Source organism: Rhinolophus hipposideros (genome assembly GCF_964194185.1).
Source record: "Rhinolophus hipposideros genome assembly, chromosome: 11".
Lineage (NCBI taxonomy): Eukaryota > Metazoa > Chordata > Mammalia > Chiroptera > Rhinolophidae > Rhinolophus > Rhinolophus hipposideros.
Window position 1 is genome coordinate 25254728 of NC_138057.1, and position 21201 is coordinate 25275928.

Sequence of the window (21201 nt, forward strand, 5' to 3'; positions counted from 1 at the left end):
GCCTTATTAAGTTGGATGTAAAAATAAGCAGAGAAGAGGAAATATATGATGAGAGACAGTTGGCCTGTGGCCAACACCCTGGTTCACCTATAGGCACAAAACTGACTCCAGACATGTGATTTCAGAAAAGCATTCAGAAAGCTCAGTATTGGAAAACGCAGGTTCCACTGACTGGAAGAAAAATGTTTGGTCACTGTTTTTTTTTTTTCCTTTTTCTTTTTTTTTTTTTTTTGTCACAGGCTTATATTTGCTTTCTCATCTACACTTTATTATTTAACTTTAATAGGTACCAGTGGGGTTACGGACGGAGTGTTGTTAGGAATAAGACAGACCCAGTTCAATGAGCTTTGACACTTTTCTGAGTGATTTCACCCAGTTACCTACCATATATGTGCCTGAGTTTCCTCAAATAAAGAAGGGACAGTTCCCACGTCATGAAATTGTTGTGATGAGCATTATACCAATCAATTTGTAGAAAAGGACCAGTGTAAAATATAGACCCTATAGGTTTTAATTGAAAAATGAATAATATATGTCCAGGAAACAAAAAATACATTTGACAAGTATATAATAGGTATGTAATAACAAAGGAAAATTTTGGGGAACCATGTCTTGAATATGGGCATTTTTCAGTTATACATAGAAAGATTTTTGGATTCATATTATAAAACACTAAGTGCAGAAACATGTATCATTACAAAAAAACAGTTTGAAATCTCACTAGATTCATTCACTAGGAATCACCAAGGCAAAAGAAATGTGGAGGATTAATAATAACACATCAAAACTAAATGTTCACTACATGAGTTTAATTTTCATGTCATTGCAGAAAGCTGAGAGATTATGTATCCATCACAGGATGAAAGGATATTATACTAGACTTCATAAATGAATTCTGCCTCCCAACCTATCCATCCATCCATCCATCCATATGTATATATCCACGTTTTTGCATATCCTATTAGAACTGAAAAATGTATACAAGTAAATGTCAACAAAACCTCAAAATACACTTTAATTTAGGACACCTTAACTTCTAATCACCTTCACATCTGATCTAAATTATTTGCAATTTAGGAGAATCATATATATTATCAGACAAGTTAATCTACAGTTTGAGTTAGAATTACTGAGGACAAAACGCTGATCTACAGTATGAACACAGTTTGAGCTGAACAGAGTGCATATATTTGGGGCTTCCAAATGATTGTCATAAGAAGTGTGTGACTAAAAGGATTGTTGACTTTACCCTAGGAAGTTGTGGCCTAGAAATAATGCCCAACTTTTATCTCAAACATTTTGTTCAACCTGATACACAAACAGCAATAAACCTCAACTTCTTCTGGAAAATGAAACTTTGAACCATTTAAGAATACAAGCAACAAAATTAACTGTTATCAGACTTTGGTTTATTGTAAAATTTAGCAAAGTTTTTCTTGTAATCCCTGACCCCTTGCTCTGAAAGCAAAAGTAGAAACATAATTATTGCTTATTCTTTCCCCCTTCTTTATTTGTGCCATTATAAAAGAAGGGAGAAAAATCATTGTAATAAATAAAAATAGAGATATAAGAAAGAAAGATAAATCAGTCCAGATTAGAAATATTAGGAGCAACAGAAATATCATCAAGCAGTTTCAAAATAAGCTTTTTTTCCCCCTAAGGCTGTCATATAAAAAAAGAAAAAAAATCACACCAAAATATAGCAGCGGAGAAGAAAGATAAATATGAGTTAATTGCACACCAATCCCATGCAAAAAACTGGGTCATTAGCCAAAGCAGTAGTATTCGGAATCCAATTTGGGAGGCTTGTGCAATGCCTGGGAGTCCTCTATTATGGAGCTATCACTGAATTGGTCCAAGTCTGACGGGGTCTGATGGCCTGGGACATCATCTGCCAAAGTGTCCAGGTAGCTTCCCACAGAAATACCATCCAGCCCATCACTGCCATCATGTAGGCTATTGTAGCTGCCACGCAAGGAGGTGCTCTGACTCTCCAGTAAACTACACAGACTGCCACTGAGACTGCTGCCTCGGCTAGTAATCGTGGCTTTCTCATCAATCATCCACTTGATGGACTCAATGCTCTCATTGATAACAAGCAACTGGCGCATGAGCCTGACGTCTGTGGCTCTGAGATTAACCTGTGGAGAAGAGGGGGAAAGGAAAGATATGACAGTTACTCGACATCTTTGAAAGACCCAAAATTCATTTGGATTCTGTCTTCTTCAGTCCATAATTTTAAATTTACAAAATTAAAATATAAATTCTCCTGATCTCAAGCTGTTTTGAAAACTGCTGACCGATGGTAGGAGTCATAATCAAATAACTTCCTTCCTGCCAGACTCCGAAAGGAACAGTAAAACTCCCACTGCATTCCCAATCCTGACCAAGATGCCTGGAAATATCATATCGAATGTCAGCGTCTCTGCTAAGAAACTTATTCTATCTCTGGCCATATTAATAGTTTATCCAAGTTTACTTGGGAATATGTGTGTGGATGCTAAGAGGTGGGGAGAAGAGGAATGAGAAATTAAGGATTTGTCCTATCATCATAGTAGCGTCTCCTATTTTTTGAGTGATAACGTGCCATGCATCTTTATAAAACCTCAACATTCATTATAGAAACAATCCTGTATCCTGTACCACAGGTATTATTATGTTTACCCCCATTTTATAGACAAAGAAAAAGAAAAAAGAGTACAGAAAAGGTTTGTTCTCTTTATGACTATATTGACATATACGTAGTATGAATAATGCTTTTATTTTTAAGAGGAACCAAATTGTTTTAATATTGAATCCAAAAGGGAACCAATACAATTGGCTGATACACGTTAAAAGATGAAGTGTATAGATATTGAAGTGTAAATCTATATTATTATTTGTTTCAGAGACCTGAAGGGCAACTCTGATCAAAATTGGTATATGAGACTCTGAGAAGGTTCTAAAACTTCCCTAAGTGACTTCAAGGTGTGTAGTTCTTCTGGTAGTTCTCAGTTAACTTCAGAGAAATGTGTTTTCAAAGCCACAAGGCTTTGTAGGCCTTACAGTTCAATGGGAACACCTAGGGTGTGGTGATACTGGGGAAGGCGGGGAGGGGAATGCTGCAAAAACTCTCAGAGTTGGAGACATAGCTCCTATAAAGACTCCACTGCCTGGACTGGGAGACAGGGACACATTTGGCCACTAGAGGTCCTAGTCATTCATTATGGTTTCAAATGGATTCCTCTTCTTTCAGTTGGGGTCTTTAACCCAAGAGGCTGGGTTTTGCTCATTCTCTCTTTAAGATCCAGGGCTAGGGCCGGCCTGGTGGCTCAGGTGGTTGGAGCTCAGTGCTCCTAACTCCGAAGGCTGCTGGTCCCATTCCTACATGGGCCAGTGGGCTCCCAATCACAAGGTTGCTGGTTTGACTCCCACAAGGGATGGTGGGCTGTGCCCCCTGCAACTAGCAAGGGCAACTGGACCTGGAGCTGAGCTGCGCCCTCCACAACTAGGATTGAAAGGACAACAACTTGACTTGGAAGGGTGTGAATTTACTAAGTCTTGAGATCCTTTTTACACACGGTTCTCCAATAAAGTCCCGTCCCCATCCCCAATAAAAATCTTAAAAAAAAAAAAAAAATGGATGCAGGGCTAATTCAGGTTTGTGGGTTTCTAGAATTAGTCATGAGTGACTCAAGCCATCAAGGAGAAAGGAGTCTATTGTCTTCAAATGTATGCATTCATATTGTAGAAATATTTCCTGGTTAGGAGTTAATCCATAACTGATGGTGAACTTTGGATTGTGTGAATCTGATGAACAAACATTAGGAGAGATGGAATTTCTACCAGTGACTTCAAAGATGTAAGATCACAGGTTAAAATATACATGTCTAAATAGAAAAAGTGCAATGTACAATTTAAAAACCCTTAATTTTGCTAGGATATTGAACAAAGTGACTTGGGTGATCTCCTTATCTTCTCTGCGAAAAGCACCGAAAATAAATTCTGCAGAAGGTAACCAGTGAAACTCATTTCTGTCTGAGGTGTTCGCGAACAGAAGGGTGTGAATTTAGTAAGTCTTGAGATCCTTTTTTACGTCTGATGGCATCTCAATGAACTTGCAGTAATGTGGTGTTGGGGAAGGAGGCTTTCTGGCAGTCTTCATGTTCAAATTCACCCACACACCCCATGAGCTATCAAAATACTGCTCAAGTTACATGTACTATAACAAATATTTAGAAATCAGTGACAGTTTACCTCAGTCCCATGAGGAGCCTAGAAAATCAATATTAGCCAAAGTCTTACAAAATTCTTCAGTTAGGCATCAGTAGCTGATAAAACTGGGCTGCCTACCGTGCCCATTGTAGGCATGGTACAAGGTAAATGTGACCATTTCCTGAGAGCACCTCAAAGGAACCACAGCTGCGTTTGTTCACATCCCCACCCTTTCCCCTGAAAGAGTTCCAGCCCATGGCAGGCTCTGGGTGTTCTCCCTGTTATACTTCTGCCCCTCACTTGAAATACTTTGGCTCTCTTCCTTTCTAAATCCTCTCCATTCTTAAAGTCATAATTCTTCCATCAAGCACTACTTGCTGATTCCAGCCTCCTCTGCAGTCCTTTTGGTTTTGTATCTCATGGTATAGCTTAATTTTGTACTGCCTGACATTGCAATCTATTACTGTCTTTTAGCCATTTCTTCAATTAAGCTTTATATTCCCTTAAGAAAGAAACCATGTCTTACATTTCTTCTATCTCTTCAGGTCTGTCAAAAGCATTGATTGATCTTTTTTACTTACTTATTTATTTATTTATTTTTTTAGAAATAGCCATAATTTTAGGATCTGTGGAAGTTCAGCTCTTAAGACGTTAATAATAATACACATTCCTAGCATCTGTGCCACTCAGGGGTTAAAACATACTTAGGGTGATTTTTCGCAGTTTTTGTCTGAGCTACACAGTGGCTGCATCAAATAAAAAAAATTTAAATGTTATTGAGCACTATGAATAAGAGGGGAGTAGACTATGAAATAACAAAAGCTTCCTTTAACCATGACATGATTTATTTAAATGAAAAGAAAAATTCTTTTCTTCTGAAAGCAAACATTCGCAGGCCATTGAACCACGGATTGGGGAAAAATATGAAGAAAGCAAGTCGGCTAGAACGTGTTGATCCGGCTGATAATGATTACAGATTTACTGGGTCTCACTCTGTCCTCCCTGTGCAGAGTAAACAGCTTCCCACGGTGGGAAAGCGGGGCTAGCCGGTTCACACGGTTACCCGTCCATTACCTGGATGGAGCTCCAGGCTGCTTTCTCCACTCACTGCTTTCTCTTAGAACCAAGGAGTGGTTATGCTGCTACTGATGAAACTTGAAAGTAAGAGCAATCTGCCACAGAACTAAATCACAAAGTCACTTCTGTCTCTCGTACCTGCCTCATCTTTCCTCACTATTATTCATGCCAGTCCTTAGGAAGTCTGGCCATCGATTAAGAAGAGAGTAGACTTGTCCCGTTGGCAGGAAAACAGTGGTTTCTTGTTTTTCCTTCCCTTCATAATATTATGACTAGTTGAAATCATTCTGCTTATTATTTGCTTACGTATTTTCTGTCTCTCCCATTAGTATGTAAGTACCACAGAGTGCAGGGGACTTGGTCTGTCCTGTTCACCACTCTGTGCCCAAGACCTACAAGTATCTCCTAGGTGCTTGATTAGTATTGAATCAAGGGCTGAAGGGTGGTTTCAGGTTGGATCATCTGTCAGGAACACCCCTCCCTTGGGTTCTGCTGTGGGCCAGTGATTTATGACTTGAAAGGAAGGAAAGAGGCAGCTTCTGGAAAGAGCATTTCTTACTGAAGCATTCCCAGCCTGCAGTCCCATTCCTATTCATTAACAAGACTCTGAGAAAAGGATGCAAGGCTATTCCTAACTTAAATATACATATTATGAGATAGTATCTCTGAAAGGAAGTGGACCTGAAGGTGTGAATCACTCTTCAAACATTATTCTGTTTGTTCGGAGGTGATTACTGGAACTAGCACAGCACAGGTGTTCTGTAAACACATGGTGAAATGAGTTAAACAGAGGGAACAAATAGGACATTTACAGAAACAAATACAAGTCTGCACTAATTGATCTAAAGAGATGTGGATGTCCTTTCCTCTTTTCCTCGTCATTCTCTCCCACTCTGCCCTATAGTTACTTCAGTGTGGTTCATCTTCATACTTAAGTCTCTCATGCTTCACGATTGTAGCAGACCAGAGCTGGACTCTAGACGGAATGAATGCTGAAATTTCATGTCATTTTTGAAAAAGTGGTGAATTGGGTCTATGGTAAAATTTGAAATGAGGGATCTTCAAAGAGCAAATATTCTTAATAATAAACTTTTCCTGATCTATATTTCCTTCCAGACTATCATTTTAATCCTTAAAGAATACAAAGGTTTTGAACTGGCTCAATAGAATCCAAGAAAGAGAGAATGTGGTCAAATTTGCAATTAATAAGGGACATGCCAAACAAGTCAACTTCTTTTGTGGTGTTGCAGGAAGAACACGGTACAGGGTTCTGCCACTGCCAATGCATACCCATGTGACCTTTGAGCAAAGTACCTGGGCACATAGGACCACAGTTCCATATACCTAAAAAAAAAAATTGTGGGGCTTTATTCTTCAATGAGCAGACTCAGTGGAGATAGTAAAGAAGTCTGTGAACAAAGACTGATTTCTGCCCAATAGTGAAGACTTAATTTGGCCGAGGAACCCAGCTATCCCTTTTGTCTGCTTTTCCTATTGAGGTTTCATTTGAGATGTTATTTGGCAAGAAGATTCTGTAGATAAGGTCATCTCAAGATTCCCCTCCATTCTGACATTCTCTCTGATTCTTTGTCATTCCTGTGGCCATTGGATTACTAAATTGCATCTGCTGAGAAAATTGTGCAAGCTATAGAGGAGACAGAACAACCAATTTTGCTGTTCAGTATCTCCGAGAAGAGATTTCACTAGTAAAAACTCATAGTTAAAGCCAGAAGTTCGAGGTTTATGTGAATTTTTATCACCTTATCAGAAATTGTGTTGTAATAGTAATTTTAGCTGTTGACATTTGGGTTTAAATAAAAATCATATTTGTGTTCTGCTCCAAGGTAAACATACATATCGTCTTTAATATGTCTATATATTAACTGCAGTAGGCACATGAGCTGCTGAATTGCATCGTCCATATAGTAACATTATTCCCTTTTTTTTGTCATACTGCACCATGTACACATCTCTCTCTCAAATCTCTCCTTCACTATTTTTATCCTTTAATTTTGACTAATTGATAAAAGCAAAATTGACTAATCAGATAAAAGCAAGCCATCTCTTAGCCATGCATTCCTACTGTAAAACCCACAATATCCATGATCTAAATCCCAAATGTCCAGCAAGCTGTAATATGAATTAGAAGCTAGACAGACTACTTTGCAAGCAAGTCCATAATCATGTACATGAAGAAAACAAAACAGATTAGATTTGCCTTTGAACGTGATGCTCTAATCCATGTTTCAAATTAGAAGAAACCAATCAGCATTTTTTTTTCAGATTTGTAATTGGTGGAAGGCCCCTTTTCTAGCCATATTTATTTTAAAACAAAAGCAAAAAAAATCAAAAGCATCTGTATGCATTAAAGAGCTGTTGGAAAGGTGCTTGGAAGATTGTTTTTGCAGCAGTTTATTCCAGTTTATCTGCATATTCACTTTGCATAACCTTCTTGGGCCCAAATTTGCTTCCTCTCCAAAACTACCACATCCTCAATTTGACAATCACAGAAGATTTTCTGCTTACCCATCCTTAAAATTTCTGGCAGTTTTATTAATAGCTTTATTTATAAAGCACTCCTCTAACTCGTTTCTCAGGGGTCCATAGGATATTATTGTCTATTTGCAGTCTCAGAAGACATTCTGCAACATTTCCACCCACTGCTTTTGGTTTGGAATGCTTCAGGAGGAAAGCCTGCGGCCATGTACAAGTCAGTGCTATTCCACCAAAGTTTTCCTCTGCTTTCTCAGCCAGTTCAAAATTTACAACAATATTTCTGTTTTAACTGGGCAACAGAGGATTCCATTTTTATATCAGTCAGCTTTGTCTTCCTCCATTTGTTTTGTTTATGTGTGGAATTGAACAATAACACAGTCCACTCTTTTCCCCAAATTATAGAAGACTAGTTTCCCCAAAGACTGAATTACATATATAAAAAACACTGTTCTCAGCACAGCTGACTGACTGATGTTGTTTTGATAAATTAGGAAGCTGCATCAGGTTTATTTGAAAGGGGCACATATGACTCCCCTGAATCTTAAACATAAATTCCTGCCTGCTCATGAAATCTGTATAGTTTCTGCTGGTGAGTCCTCCGATTAACAAAGCAAGACAGGGAGCTTTTCAGTCTTATTCCATCAGGTTTTAGGCCCAATTGATACATGGTTGCCTGTGAAGTCAATTCCTTTTCCATATCCTAGTACAGAAAAACTCTTTTCCTGAATGCTTTCAATATGTACATGCAAAGGGTAATGAACTGAACTCAAAATCATTTGGAATAATGTAACAAAAACATGGACTCCCCACACTTGTAGCTGAGAAACTCACACATACAGGCCAGACAAGAAGTGTTTCCACTCATTTATAAGAAATGTTCTTTCTGTGTGTGCATTTTTCTAATTTAGAGCTTAAATAGTATTATTACATGGAAGATTAGGATATGGTAATGTGTCCCTCTGTGATATGTAGTAGCCGTGCTTACACTGGAAGGAAAGGAAGGGACAGGGTAATGTGCTGGTAAATGCTCAACAAATGGCCCCCTGGGAAAACTACATATATATATATATATATATATATATATATATATATATGTATGTATGTATATACATACATACATACATACATACATATATATGTATATACACACACACATATACACCTATATATATAGGTATATATATATAGGTGTATATATATATATAAAACTACATAGCTATATATATGTATATATAGATATATGTATATATATGTACACTTATATATGGGTATATAGAACTATATATATAGGTCTATATACATATATAGGTGTGTGTATATATATATATATATAATAGAAATTGTTCTGATACAAAACATGCAGCACACATTTTACAAATAATACTAAAATATACAGCACCTCTCATTGTAAATCTCATATAACTAATTGATTCTCAGAGAATGCTTTTATTCATTTTTGCTAAACTCTTTTTGTTCATGTTTCCTGAACTGAACCTATGCTTGCAGTTCAACCATCCTTCAACACACAGAATTGATCCCGATCCACTAACTCTTTTCTCAGTAATTTTCTGTCATTAAATCTGATATGTGATCTACTGTGAAACTATTTTTCAACCTAGTACAGATTATATTCGTTAAACTGAAATTTCTTTCAGCTGCAACACTAGCTATGTGCCTTAGCACTAGTCATGTCTGAACTTTACTCATTTGTCAGTGAGGTGAGCTTCTTTGCTAAATTGGCTAACAGTTTTTGAATACGTGAAGAATATTTTCCTTTTTTTGGTGCTATTGATAGTGTAATAGCTAAAGATATGACACACCTTTAAATTTAATCTGCAGTATTAACATTTTTCCCATCACTGTTTTATGGCAAAATAAAAGTTAAGTTCTGATTTATAGTGTTTTCCAATTCTGTTCTGTCAATACTCCTAGCATGGTCAATTTCAAGCTAGCAGTGTGATGTCACATAGAGTTGGTAGGAGATGCTCAATAGCGCAGCATTATATAGTATTTTCAACCTATAGATACAATAAATGTTTTAAATAACCTCAAGAAAATACTTAACAGTAAAATGCAGTAAAATCATTATAAAGCTATGAGTTTTGAGTATTTATTACCTTATTTTTCATATAACGTTTTAATTTGTAGGTTTATATAAATGCTTTGTTTTAATAATGACTATGACTAAAAACTAGTTCATAAAACTGAACATTTAACAAACAGCTCACACACCCTAGTGGGAGTTGGCTTTAATACACCATTGAAGGTACAGAATGCAGGCTTTACCTAATCTACTGCATTTTTGTGATAAACAGATTAGAGACTTTCTTGTTTGCGCCCTTAGGTCATTTTCCTATATAAGATTAAAAGCTCAATGGAATTTTATCTTTTTCACTAAGAATTTGAGGAAAATGTAAAATATTTATACCAAAGTTATTAGTGTTTTTTAAGGAAAGGTTTCAAATATTAATATAAATTATTCTTTAAGCACCATTGAAACATGAAATGTACTTGGAAAGGCCATTATCGACATTTAAAACTAACTTTAGCATTTGCATTTTTATTATAATTTTTGATGGATATATTTCTAAAATATGCTACATACTTACCTATGTTGGTAAACGGAACCAAGCAGAATCAAGTAGTAAGGAACCATATTATAAACAGCATTTCTAATGCGGTTACTCAGCAATGAACTTAAGGGTTGTTGAGCAAACAGGACTATAGTCCTCTCTTTACATCGTTCTAGATAGCCCTCCCCAACCAAATACTTAATCTTCTCTTTCAATAATTTCTTGATGTTGGTATTAGATCTATTTGTCACAGTCCTTATGACCCCTTTTTCTTCTTCCATCTCCAGTTCTATTTCTAAGTACAGTAGTACTTCAGTACCCTAAGTTTTTTGTCTTTTTTTTTTTCCTATCTGTTGAGTAGGGAGGAACTGAATTGCAAAGCAAATGGATCTTTGTACTTAGAAAGTAGCATTAACTAGTGAGTAAAATTAAGTGGGGAAGCAGCCTCTGCAACAGAATAAAGTGCCTGGGCTTTGCTCCGTAGGATAGTGTTTCTCAATCTTTAATATGCACATGGATCACCTTGGAATCTTGTTAAAATTCAGATTCTCTTCACTAGTTCTGTCGCCCTGCATTTCTAAGTTCCCAGTTGATGCCAATAGAGGTAGGCGACCTCTAAGATATCTGCCAATGACTCCCTCTTTCCTGGTATCTTTATTTTTGTGTAGGTCCCTAACCTTGAGTGTGGACTGGCCTAATGACTTGTTTTTTAAGGAACAGTATGGTGAAATGATGGGATAGATGTCACTCCTGAGAAAAGGTCACAGAAAGGTTGTGGTTTCTGTCTTGGGCACCCTCTCTTACTTGCTCTGATGAGAGCCATCCTTCTGGATGTGAACTGTTCTATTGCGAGATCTGCATGATAAGGAATTGAAATCTCTGGACAACAGCTAGTAAGAAGCTAGGCCTGCCAGTTGCTACAAGCTACCTGAATGATCTTGGAAGCAGATCCTCCCAAAATCCAGCCTTGAGGTGACTGTAGCCCCAACTGGCATGTTGACTGCAGATTTGCAAAGAGACCCTGAGTCAGAGGTACTCAGTTAATCTGTGCCCAGACTTCTGACTCCAGAAGCTGTGAGATAATGTATTTGTTGTTCATCTTGCTAAGTTTTAGGGCATTTGTTATGCAGCACGACTAACGAATACACCAGTGCTGTTGTTAAATGGACCGCACTTGGAGTAGCAAGGGCCTAGACATTTTTTACTTGTGTATTATTAACATTTTGGGTAATGGACGCTGTATCACTCTGTCTGTGGAATGCTACTGTACTGATAAATTGTTTTATAGTTTGAAAAAAGTAAAAAAAAAGTAAAGTAAGTAAATTTTTAATGATGGAGACAAAAAGTGTTCATGGAAAGTCAAGATCTTCATTGAGGAGGCCATCTGCATCTCCCACTCAACAACCTTCCTTCTGCCTATGAAAAGGTGGTTCACTACTCTGAAGAAGAAATGACAGACTCAGATATAGCACAGACTTAGTTACTTTAAATTCCCAGTCTAAAAATTCCAATGATCAATATGCTAAAGAAACTGATGAAAAATCTGGTCAACATGTAAGAACAGGTGGGTAAAATAGCAGAAAGATGAAAATTCGAAGAATCAAAAGGAAATACTGTAAATCAAAAACACTGTAATGTAAATGAAGAATGCCTTTAAAGAATGTATCAGTTGACTGGACACAGCCAAGGAAAGAATCAGTGAGCTTGAATATGTGTAAATAGTTTGAATGCCTCTAAGAATATGCTGAAGCACAGCCTAAGAGGCCCACTGAGGTATTATTTAATTATCTATGTGACCCATTTACTACTAATTTGGCCCAGACCTCCGGAGTTATAAATTGACTTACAGATTTGTTTCTGGAAGACATGAAAACGACTTCTGTCTAGTTAAAAAATAAATAATCTCACAGGCTATGGCTTTTTTGTCCTGCTGGACATTAAATACTTTGCCTCTAACTTAACAAAATGATTTCATATGTCTTTCCTGAGAAAATATGCCATCCATTCCTCTAATTCTCTTTTGAGCCAGCTATACCATTACAGATGGAAAAGTGGTTGTACAGAAGGTAACCTCACAGGGTGATCTGATCATGAATTCCTAACTGGGCAGGCCATAGTGAGTAGTTACACCCCATGACTTCTTTAGTAAAAGGCTTATCTTTGCCTTAAGCAAGTCCTGTCCATTGTTTTTGTGCATCTGGGTTAACACACCTTTAAAATAAGCCATAACCACCCTCAAGAAAGCACATAATCTTCTTAACTATCCTGTGATCCATTCCCCACCTTGCTTTCTCCCACCTTCGATGTAATCTTCCTTATATTCTCTCCTTAATTTTAAATGCATAAAAGAAACTGTAAACTGTCATTCTCTGGAGCATTTGAGATCTTGCTTCCTGGCAATTGATGTCAGTTTTGGTTCGGGTAAACTCTTGTGAAAATTCTCTATAGGTTTGGGCGTTTCTTATACTGTGTTTTCCTGAAAATAAGACCTATCGGGACCATTAGCTATCATGCATCTTTTGGAGCAAAAATCAATATAAGACCTGGTCTCATTTTAATATAAGACTGGGTATGATATGATATGATATGATATGATACAATAAGACTGGATCTTATATTAATTTTTGCTCCAAAAGACGCATTAGATTTGATAGTCCAGCTAGGTCTTATTTTGGGGGAAACATGGTACTGATACCATCTTGCTGGTTCTCTCACTGAATGAGCTAAATAAATCTCTGACATGTGCTCCCTCTATGTTTATATGAGAGTCATGTTTTCAACTTCTTGAAAATTATACTTTGATGGATTTGGAGGTTTCTCTAAAGATTATCAATGTGCTCACGAGCTAGAACTAGTTAGTTAAACAGAGTTGCCCAATTCCAGTAAATTAGCCAATTCCAGGGACTCGTGGGTACTGATCCACTAGGCCAGTCAAGGTCGCATAATCTGTAAATTATTCCCCATTTGGAGTAGCAATAATTGACAGTCTAATTTCATGATGTGATCATGTGGTGATCCCTGTTAGGATGATAAGAATCTGTTCTCTGTTGGGTGAGAGATGACACAAAACATGATTGGTTGGTCTATATTGTTTGTTATTGGTGTGCTCAAATCCATGGAAAATATTTCCACTGATAAGGAGAATAAATCTTTGAGAATGTGTGCTCTGTGTTTCCTTGTGCCCTGTGCCTGAGGTGGTAAAATTGAAGTTTCAAAACCCTGTGCCTGAGGTGGTAAAATTGAAGTTTCAAAATCCTAAAGTTTCAAAATTGAAGTTTCAAAGTCCTGTCTTTAACTGAGAAAAAACTGTTACTGCTCACTGATAGGAAAATGAAATAGTTTCCTACTTCTAGAGTACATTAATAAATTATAAAGTCTCTTAAGAAAAATAAATTTCTAATTATAGAGGCTAATAAATACTTGCAAAAATTTAATATTCTCAGATTTTCAGAAAGTGAAAAAATGAAACTCTAATACACTGAATGTATTGACTTTTTTAAGGAAAAAAAAAAAGAAAAAGCATAAACAAGAAAAAGAAAACAAAAACCATTCCTTACAGACAATGCTAATTCAGAAGCATTTTTGTAGAAGAATCAAAGCGAATCTTCAGACATGAATTGTTTGGTAATTTAGGTTGTAAATAGTTAAATGTCTTTTTCTTGATTTCTTCAGTATAGAGAATAAACCTTATTTTATTTTTTGAAATTTGGATTTATTTTCTAATAAAGAGACTAGTTAATATTAACTTCCTAAATTTCTTATATTGGTTTACTGATAAGCAAAGATCGAATATTGAAACACTGGTCCCTAATTTTTATGGATATCTTTGTTTTTTATTTTAATAGTAATAAAGAGACTATATCTTTGGGTCACTATAAAGAATATATTAATTTTGTCACCTATTAAGGTGTGAAGAGTAGGTTTTTGGCTGTGGAGATCTTGTGTAGTGTGTAAGCTTTGCTGCACTGCTGAAATGCTTGAATAGGACAGGCAGTGATTACTCTATTTCCAGTTTCTCTCTGAAAGATTAGTAAGTTTTATTAAAAATTATGGCTTATCTGGGTGGTTGAGACTACACTGGGAATAATCATGGCAAAGAACTATAACTAAAATAAGGTTTTGTATATCAAAGAAGAAAATATTTTTGTTCTTAATTAAATTGTTCCAAAATGTGAAGGACAGAACTGGACTTGATACGGAAAGCTGGATATACAGAAAAAAACCAAAAAACTTTGTTTGACTTGAATTATAGTATCTACAAAAAATAATTCTGAAAATAATAAAACGTGTAAAACTGTTGGTAATGTTTGCTCAGTTTAAGGTGGATTTATTAGAAGATAAATTTTCAAAGGAGCTTGCGAATAAATGACTGCTAAATACTGTATTAAAGCAAAGCTTGAACTAGTTTTTTTCCATCTGTTGGAATGAAAAATTGTCATAGAGGAATTTGCTTTGCTCTTAACAAGAGATAGTAAAAGGTTATGCTTCTGTGTTATCTGCCCAGATAGCAGAGATTCCATATCAACCTGAAAATTTTCCGTGCTTTGTGCTGACGCAGGCTTGTCCTTGCTTTTTTCTTTTCTTTTCTTTTCTTTTTTTTTTTTTTTTTAGGGGAGGGGGGGTTGTTTAAAATTGTGTTGTATTCTTACTCCAAACTATAACCATTCATTGTTTACCGACACATATGATAGTGTTTTTAATCAAATAACTAAATGTACTCCAATAATATTGAAACCCTTTTAATTTTGCCTTCCCAAGATAAGACCCTAAATTAAAGGGGAAAAATTTTTAAGATGTCTTTGAGGTTTCTGCAAGAGCCCCTGGGCAAGTGCTTTAGATGAAGACTGCTAGATAGCAGTAATAGCAGCTATAGTAAAAGACTGGGCATGCCTGTGTTCCAATAAAAGTATTTACAAAAACAGGCAAGTGGGATTTAGGCATTCTGTTGCCCCAGGGTCCCAGTGTTACAGGTATTTAAAAAAAAGAAAAAGAAGAAACCCAAAAAGGCACTTCCAGGTGAATTTAACTCAGTATATCTTTCCTAAGGAATTATTTGACCTCTGCTCTCCTGTTTCTTCCTTTATCTTTTCCATCCTGATGGTTCACCTCATTAAAAAGTTTAATAATCTTTAGCATATACTTGAGTTATGTGTATGAGTCATGTTTTTAACTTTTTTGTTGTTGTTTGAAAAATATGCTTTGATAGAATCACATAACAGCTACAGGAGGAAATCTTGTTAGGCCCAGCACAAATGCAGATGTCCCAGAACAGCATAGATAAAGCAGATGATGGGAAGGAACTTAAAAACTGTGACTCTGTTGTAATAAAAGTTTCTGTTAAATATCTGTTCTAGGTTTTTTACTTCTTTTTACCCTTATTTAATCACTTCTTAGCTACTATTTATTAGAAAAGTTACCCTTATTGCATAAGAGAACTTTTATACCCTAGTAAATTTAACACTTAAAATAAGAATAAATAAGTTTTATCTTTTCAGTGTGAACCAATGTGAATTCCCTGAGGACTGGATTTGCTCTTTATTTCCAATGGTTTAATCTCTCTGGGTATGTGTGATTGGCATATACGGAAGTATTGTGATAATTCAGTGCCCTTAATCTTAAACTGTTTACATTTTATTTTCCACAAATAGCTTGATGACATCTCTGGCGCTACAGATTATCAAGGACTAAATTTATGTGCTACTATCTTCAGTCTTTCAGAAATTAAAGTGTTTAAACTGTCCCTTCGCAAGATACCATTTTGAAAAATTGTGTTTGATTTATTTTCAATTAAATTAATTACAGTCATTGAAATGATACTGCCTAAAATATATTCATTTTTCCAGTTTAGTATTCTCATACAATTGTAGTCTAATTAATGTAGATGAATTTACCAGCATATGTGAGAGTTTGCTCTCCTCTGAATGTAATGAAATTTGTCATGTTTATATCTATATTGACCCATTTCCATCAGAAATAATATGCAAAACACTTAAAACAGAAGTGATCTCTGATTTGTTATTTATTTATACCAGTGATGCCCTGGGACCCAACTACCTATTGATAGTGTGCTCAGTGAGAATAGCAAGGAAACCTGAAATTTTAGTTCTAGTCTTGGTTCCATTACTAACTTAACCTGGGCCTTGTAACAAGTCATGTAAACCACCCAGGCCTTTGTTTTCCTGTCTGTTAGATGATAATACTGAAGATGATCTTTAAAATTCCTTCCAGCCCTAAAATGTCTTGATTCTTAGACACAGCACTTAACAGTATATGATCAGCATACAGTTTGCCAAGAAAAGAGATTTTTTCCATGTGTCCAACAGCGTATTTGTAATGATCTTAATGTTTTACTCTGGGAGGTGACTATGTTGGCACAAAGAGTTTGCACGTGAACAAAAGGGATATTTCAAGATAGAGAATTTTTAGATATGGGAGAAACAAGCACATTGGTGACAATTGAATATAAAAACAGATTACAAAAACGTGGTAAGCATAAACTCCTCTACGGCAGTGGGTTTATCCTGTCCATTAATTCCAGTTTCTAACCAGGATTATTAGTACCTGGCAAATCAATAAACATATAATGAATGAAGAAATGGATAAGAAAGGAAAAAAACAACAACAACAGAGGAACATATGTATATGGTAATGTAGCAGAGAATAAGTATGGGTTGATTTTCTTTGGGAAAAGAAGGTATATGTCAGTTAAACAATGAAAAAATAAGATGGATTTGGATGTAGAGAGACGTGTATGAATGGCCTGTGTCAAGAAGGGCATTGCAATTTGAGCCTGCAACGAGGAAAATAAGCAAAGGCCTAGATATGTAAAAGTTCATTTCATGCTCAGGAAGTAGCAAGCCAACCAGAGGGACTAAGGATCTAGAATGTGGTAGAAGGTAAAGGTGAAAAGGTAATTTGGAGGCATATTCTATCTGAAATATTGAGCAAGGGGAACTCTGAGAAATGTTGGGACAGTTTGTCCATTCCACACTAGAGCTCACCATGTTGTCTTCAAAAAAAGCTTTTGATCAGAGCATTACCTCACTGCTATGCTCTAGGTTACTGACTTCTAACTGACCTCAAAAGAATGTAAGGGATCAGGCATCTACATCTTCCCTGAAGTGGTTTCCCTAAAGAGATAAGTGTCCATCGATACCCTACAAAATCTTTACAACATTATTGATCACTGCACTGTACACCTGAAGCTGAATAATAATGAATGTCAACTACAAGTTTATATATATATAAACTTGTAGTTGACATTCATTATGTCATTATATATTATGTATATGGTTACAAGAAGCGGAGTACAGCATTAGGAATAGAGACAGTGGAAATGTAATGCCTGTGTGTGATGTCAGAGGGGTAGTGGATGTGGGGAGGGGAGTTGATACACTGTGAGGGATATAAATGATAAATGTGTAACTATTACATTGTTTTGTGCACCTGAAACTAAAAAAAAAAAAAAAAAGAATATAAGGGGGTTTCATTAGCATCTTAGGCCCATTCTTTAGTGTGGGCAAAAATTTACTAATTGCAGCAACAAAGGATATTAAAAAATAATTTGATTGTGTAGGGAAGTTAGAAAAGGACTGCAGCTTAGATTGACACCAAGCTATTTTTGTCATGTACAGCTCTTTCTGGAATGGATATTAACTTTTCCATGACTATTTTGCTAAACTGTGAGTAATCTCTTATTTCATTCTCCTCAACACAAAGTGATAGATTCACTCTTAGGGGGAATCAGGCTAACAATTCAAAGAGAGCCCATTTGTATATGTGAAGCAAAGCTGTTTTCCATTTTTCCATGAAAAGCAAAGACAGGCTCAAGTGTTTTTCAAGTATATGACATAGAAAAGCTGAGGTCTTGACTCCAAATTCTTATTCTGATCTCCCATTTCCTCCCCGTAAACCCCAACTTATTGTTAGAATTCTCATGACAAATGTGTTCTTCCTGTTGGGTTTTGATTTGTTCTTCCAATTTGGGGACATACTTGAGTTTCTCTGAAGTCAGTGTTTATCCTGCCTTTTTTTTTTTTTAATGGACAGAAAGGAAGTTGGTTACATGCCTTTCAAATGCAATAACATTAATTGTTCCTAACTTAATTGCTAAACACACTTTCTTTTTAAATGTTCTCAAAGCAAGATTTCCTTCTTAGATTGTATTTTAATAGCAGTTTAATTAATGCAATACAGTAAAATTTTCCTAAAATGATGGATGATTTAAGAAACATTTCCATGTTTCCCATTAGACAAAAAAAAAAAAAGTCTGGTGCTCCATTCTAAGGAACAAGAATACAGATTCGTAAGAAATAGTTCCAGGTACTCCTAATTCATTTCACTACAAGCAATAGCTTTTGCCATTTTTAATATATTTAATCGCCTTTTAAATAATATCCTGATGTTACTTCAGAGAGATGCAGCTAAATTAGTTAGAACTTGTGGATGATAATTTATAGTTTTGACAATTAGTTGTAGATGATTTTGGATGAAAGGTGCTATGTGGAACTGCAGTATGATTATTATAATTAGGATATCACATTCTCAGCTTATGCAACTCATTGGGAAAACATTTTTGTACCAAGATAAGAATTTGATCTTTATCGTTATGTAAAAGCCGTAAATATTTTCAATTGCTTTTACACTTTAGGTATCACAATTAACTTTATACCTAGTCAAAATTAAAATAAGCGTACCATAGTTTCTTAATCCAATCGTCTACCCATGGGCATTTCGGTTGTTTCCAAGTTTTGGCTATTGTAAATAGTGCTACAATGAACATAGGGGTGCATATATTTTTTCTAATTAGCATTTTGGATTTCTCTGGGTAGCTACCTAAGAGTGGAATTACTGGGTCATAAGGTAGTTCCACAGTCTCAGAGATATAGAGAAAAAACAGGGTTTCTAGATAGGAAGGGGGTGGGTATGAGGGAGGAGGTAAGGGGATAAGAAAGCATAAATTAGTAACCATAATATTGCCACGAGGATACAAAAGGCACTTTGGGAAATATAATCAATAATTTTTAAGACTTTGTAGGGTGTCAGATGGGCAAATGTCTTATTCGGGAGACCACTTCATGGACGGTGTAAATGCCTGACCACTGCACTGTACACCTGAAGCTGAAGCTGAATAATAATGAATGTCAACTATAATTTAATGCATATATAGTCACACGATGTGGAGTACAGCATAGGGAATAGAGTCAATGGAATTGTAACAGCAATATACCGTGTTTCCCCGAAAATAAGACCTAGTCGGACAATCAGCTCTAATGCGTCTTTTAGAACAAAAATTAATATGAGACCCGGTATTATATTTATATTATAGTATAGTATAGTATAATATAGTATAGCTAGTATAGTATTTTATATTATATAAGACCTGGTCTTACATTAATATTTGCTCCAAAAGATTCATTAGAGCTGATTGTCTGGCTAGGTCTTATTTTCAGGGAAACACAGTATGATGTCAGAGGGTCAATAGATGGGGGGAGGAGAGTTATCACTTTTTGAGGGGTGTATATGTCTTTTACATTGTTTTGTACACCAGAAACTAATAAAAAAAATAAGAGTTATCAGTTTTTATTTGACCTTGTCAAGAAAGACTACCATCCAGACACTATTTCTTTTCCATTGGGAAAATTATAGAATTATCAGATATCCAGATGATCTTAACAGATTCTTGCTCACATGTTGATTATATTGCTATAATCATAATATCATAATATAATTTAATACTCATATATGTGTGTGACCATATATAGAGAGTTTACCTATGTGCTTTCTCTTAAACCAAATAAGGAACAATTATTTTTGTTTTTGCTTTATTTTGTCTTATTTGTTCCTTTTTGACTTGGTATGTTTGGGCATTTCTTTGCTGTATCCTTATGACGTTCAAAATGAAAACAGTGTATGAAAATGGTATCTTAGAAAGATTGGTCCCCTAGAAAAAATATGGGTTTGGCTCTTGAAAGAGCAGGAATAAAATGCAATTCTTCCCAGGATTAGCTTCTTGGATTTTAGTCAGTTGGACATGTTACTTAATAATTTCTCTTCATCAATTTTTTAATCCATAAAATGGATTACTCGATTAGTAGGGTTGGAAGAACTGTGTGAGATAATGTGTATATGCAACACAGACCCTGGCCCAATGATAGTAAAATTAGTTACCTCCTGTAAGCACCTACTTTAGAAAAGAAAAAAGATCTCGAAACAGCAGCCTAACTTGACACCTCAAGAAACTAGAAAAGAAAAACAAAATAAATCCAAAATTAGCAGAAAGAAGGAAATTAAAAGAAAAAAAAAAAGATTTCGATGGAAATAGAGAATGAAAATTTGATTTTTTTAAAAGATCAACAAAATTGACAAACTCTAAGCTAGACTAAGAGAAAAAAGAGAACACTCAAATAACAAATCAGAAATGAAAGAGCCGACATTACAACTGATGCCACAAAATAAAAAGAATTATAAGAGACTATGGTGAATAATTATATGCCAACAAATTAGATAATCGAGTAGAAGTGGATACATTTCTAGAAGCATAAAACCTACCAAGACTGAGTCATAAAGAAATAAAAAAATGTAAATGGACCTGTAATGGCATTTAGGATAGGCTTCCCCCAAAATGGCACCTTGGTATACTGACTATTTGAAGCTGAAAGAATTTGAGAAAAGAGCAGGAGCATACTGCTAGAGCTAAAAGACACTATAGTTAATAATCAAGTCATGCTATCACATTGTATGAGGCATGTTCAGACTCAAGATTGATGACTTGCCCAAAATTGTATCACCACTTACTGAAAGAAAATAGGACTGACACTTTGGTCTTCAGATTCCAATTCATTGATATTTCCACAATACT

At 35.7% G+C, this 21201-nt stretch overlaps 1 protein-coding gene across 1 annotated transcript in view; it reads right to left on the bottom strand.

Moving 5' to 3' along the window:
- Positions 1 to 232: 232 nt before the first annotated feature.
- Positions 233 to 21201, bottom strand: part of LURAP1L (leucine rich adaptor protein 1 like) — a 43874-nt gene continuing 22905 nt past the window's right edge. The window contains exon 2 of the mRNA XM_081065853.1: positions 233 to 2141. Coding sequence (XP_080921979.1) covers positions 1767 to 2141 — 375 coding nt within the window. The 3' untranslated portion in view covers positions 233 to 1766. The remainder of the gene's footprint in view (positions 2142 to 21201) is intronic.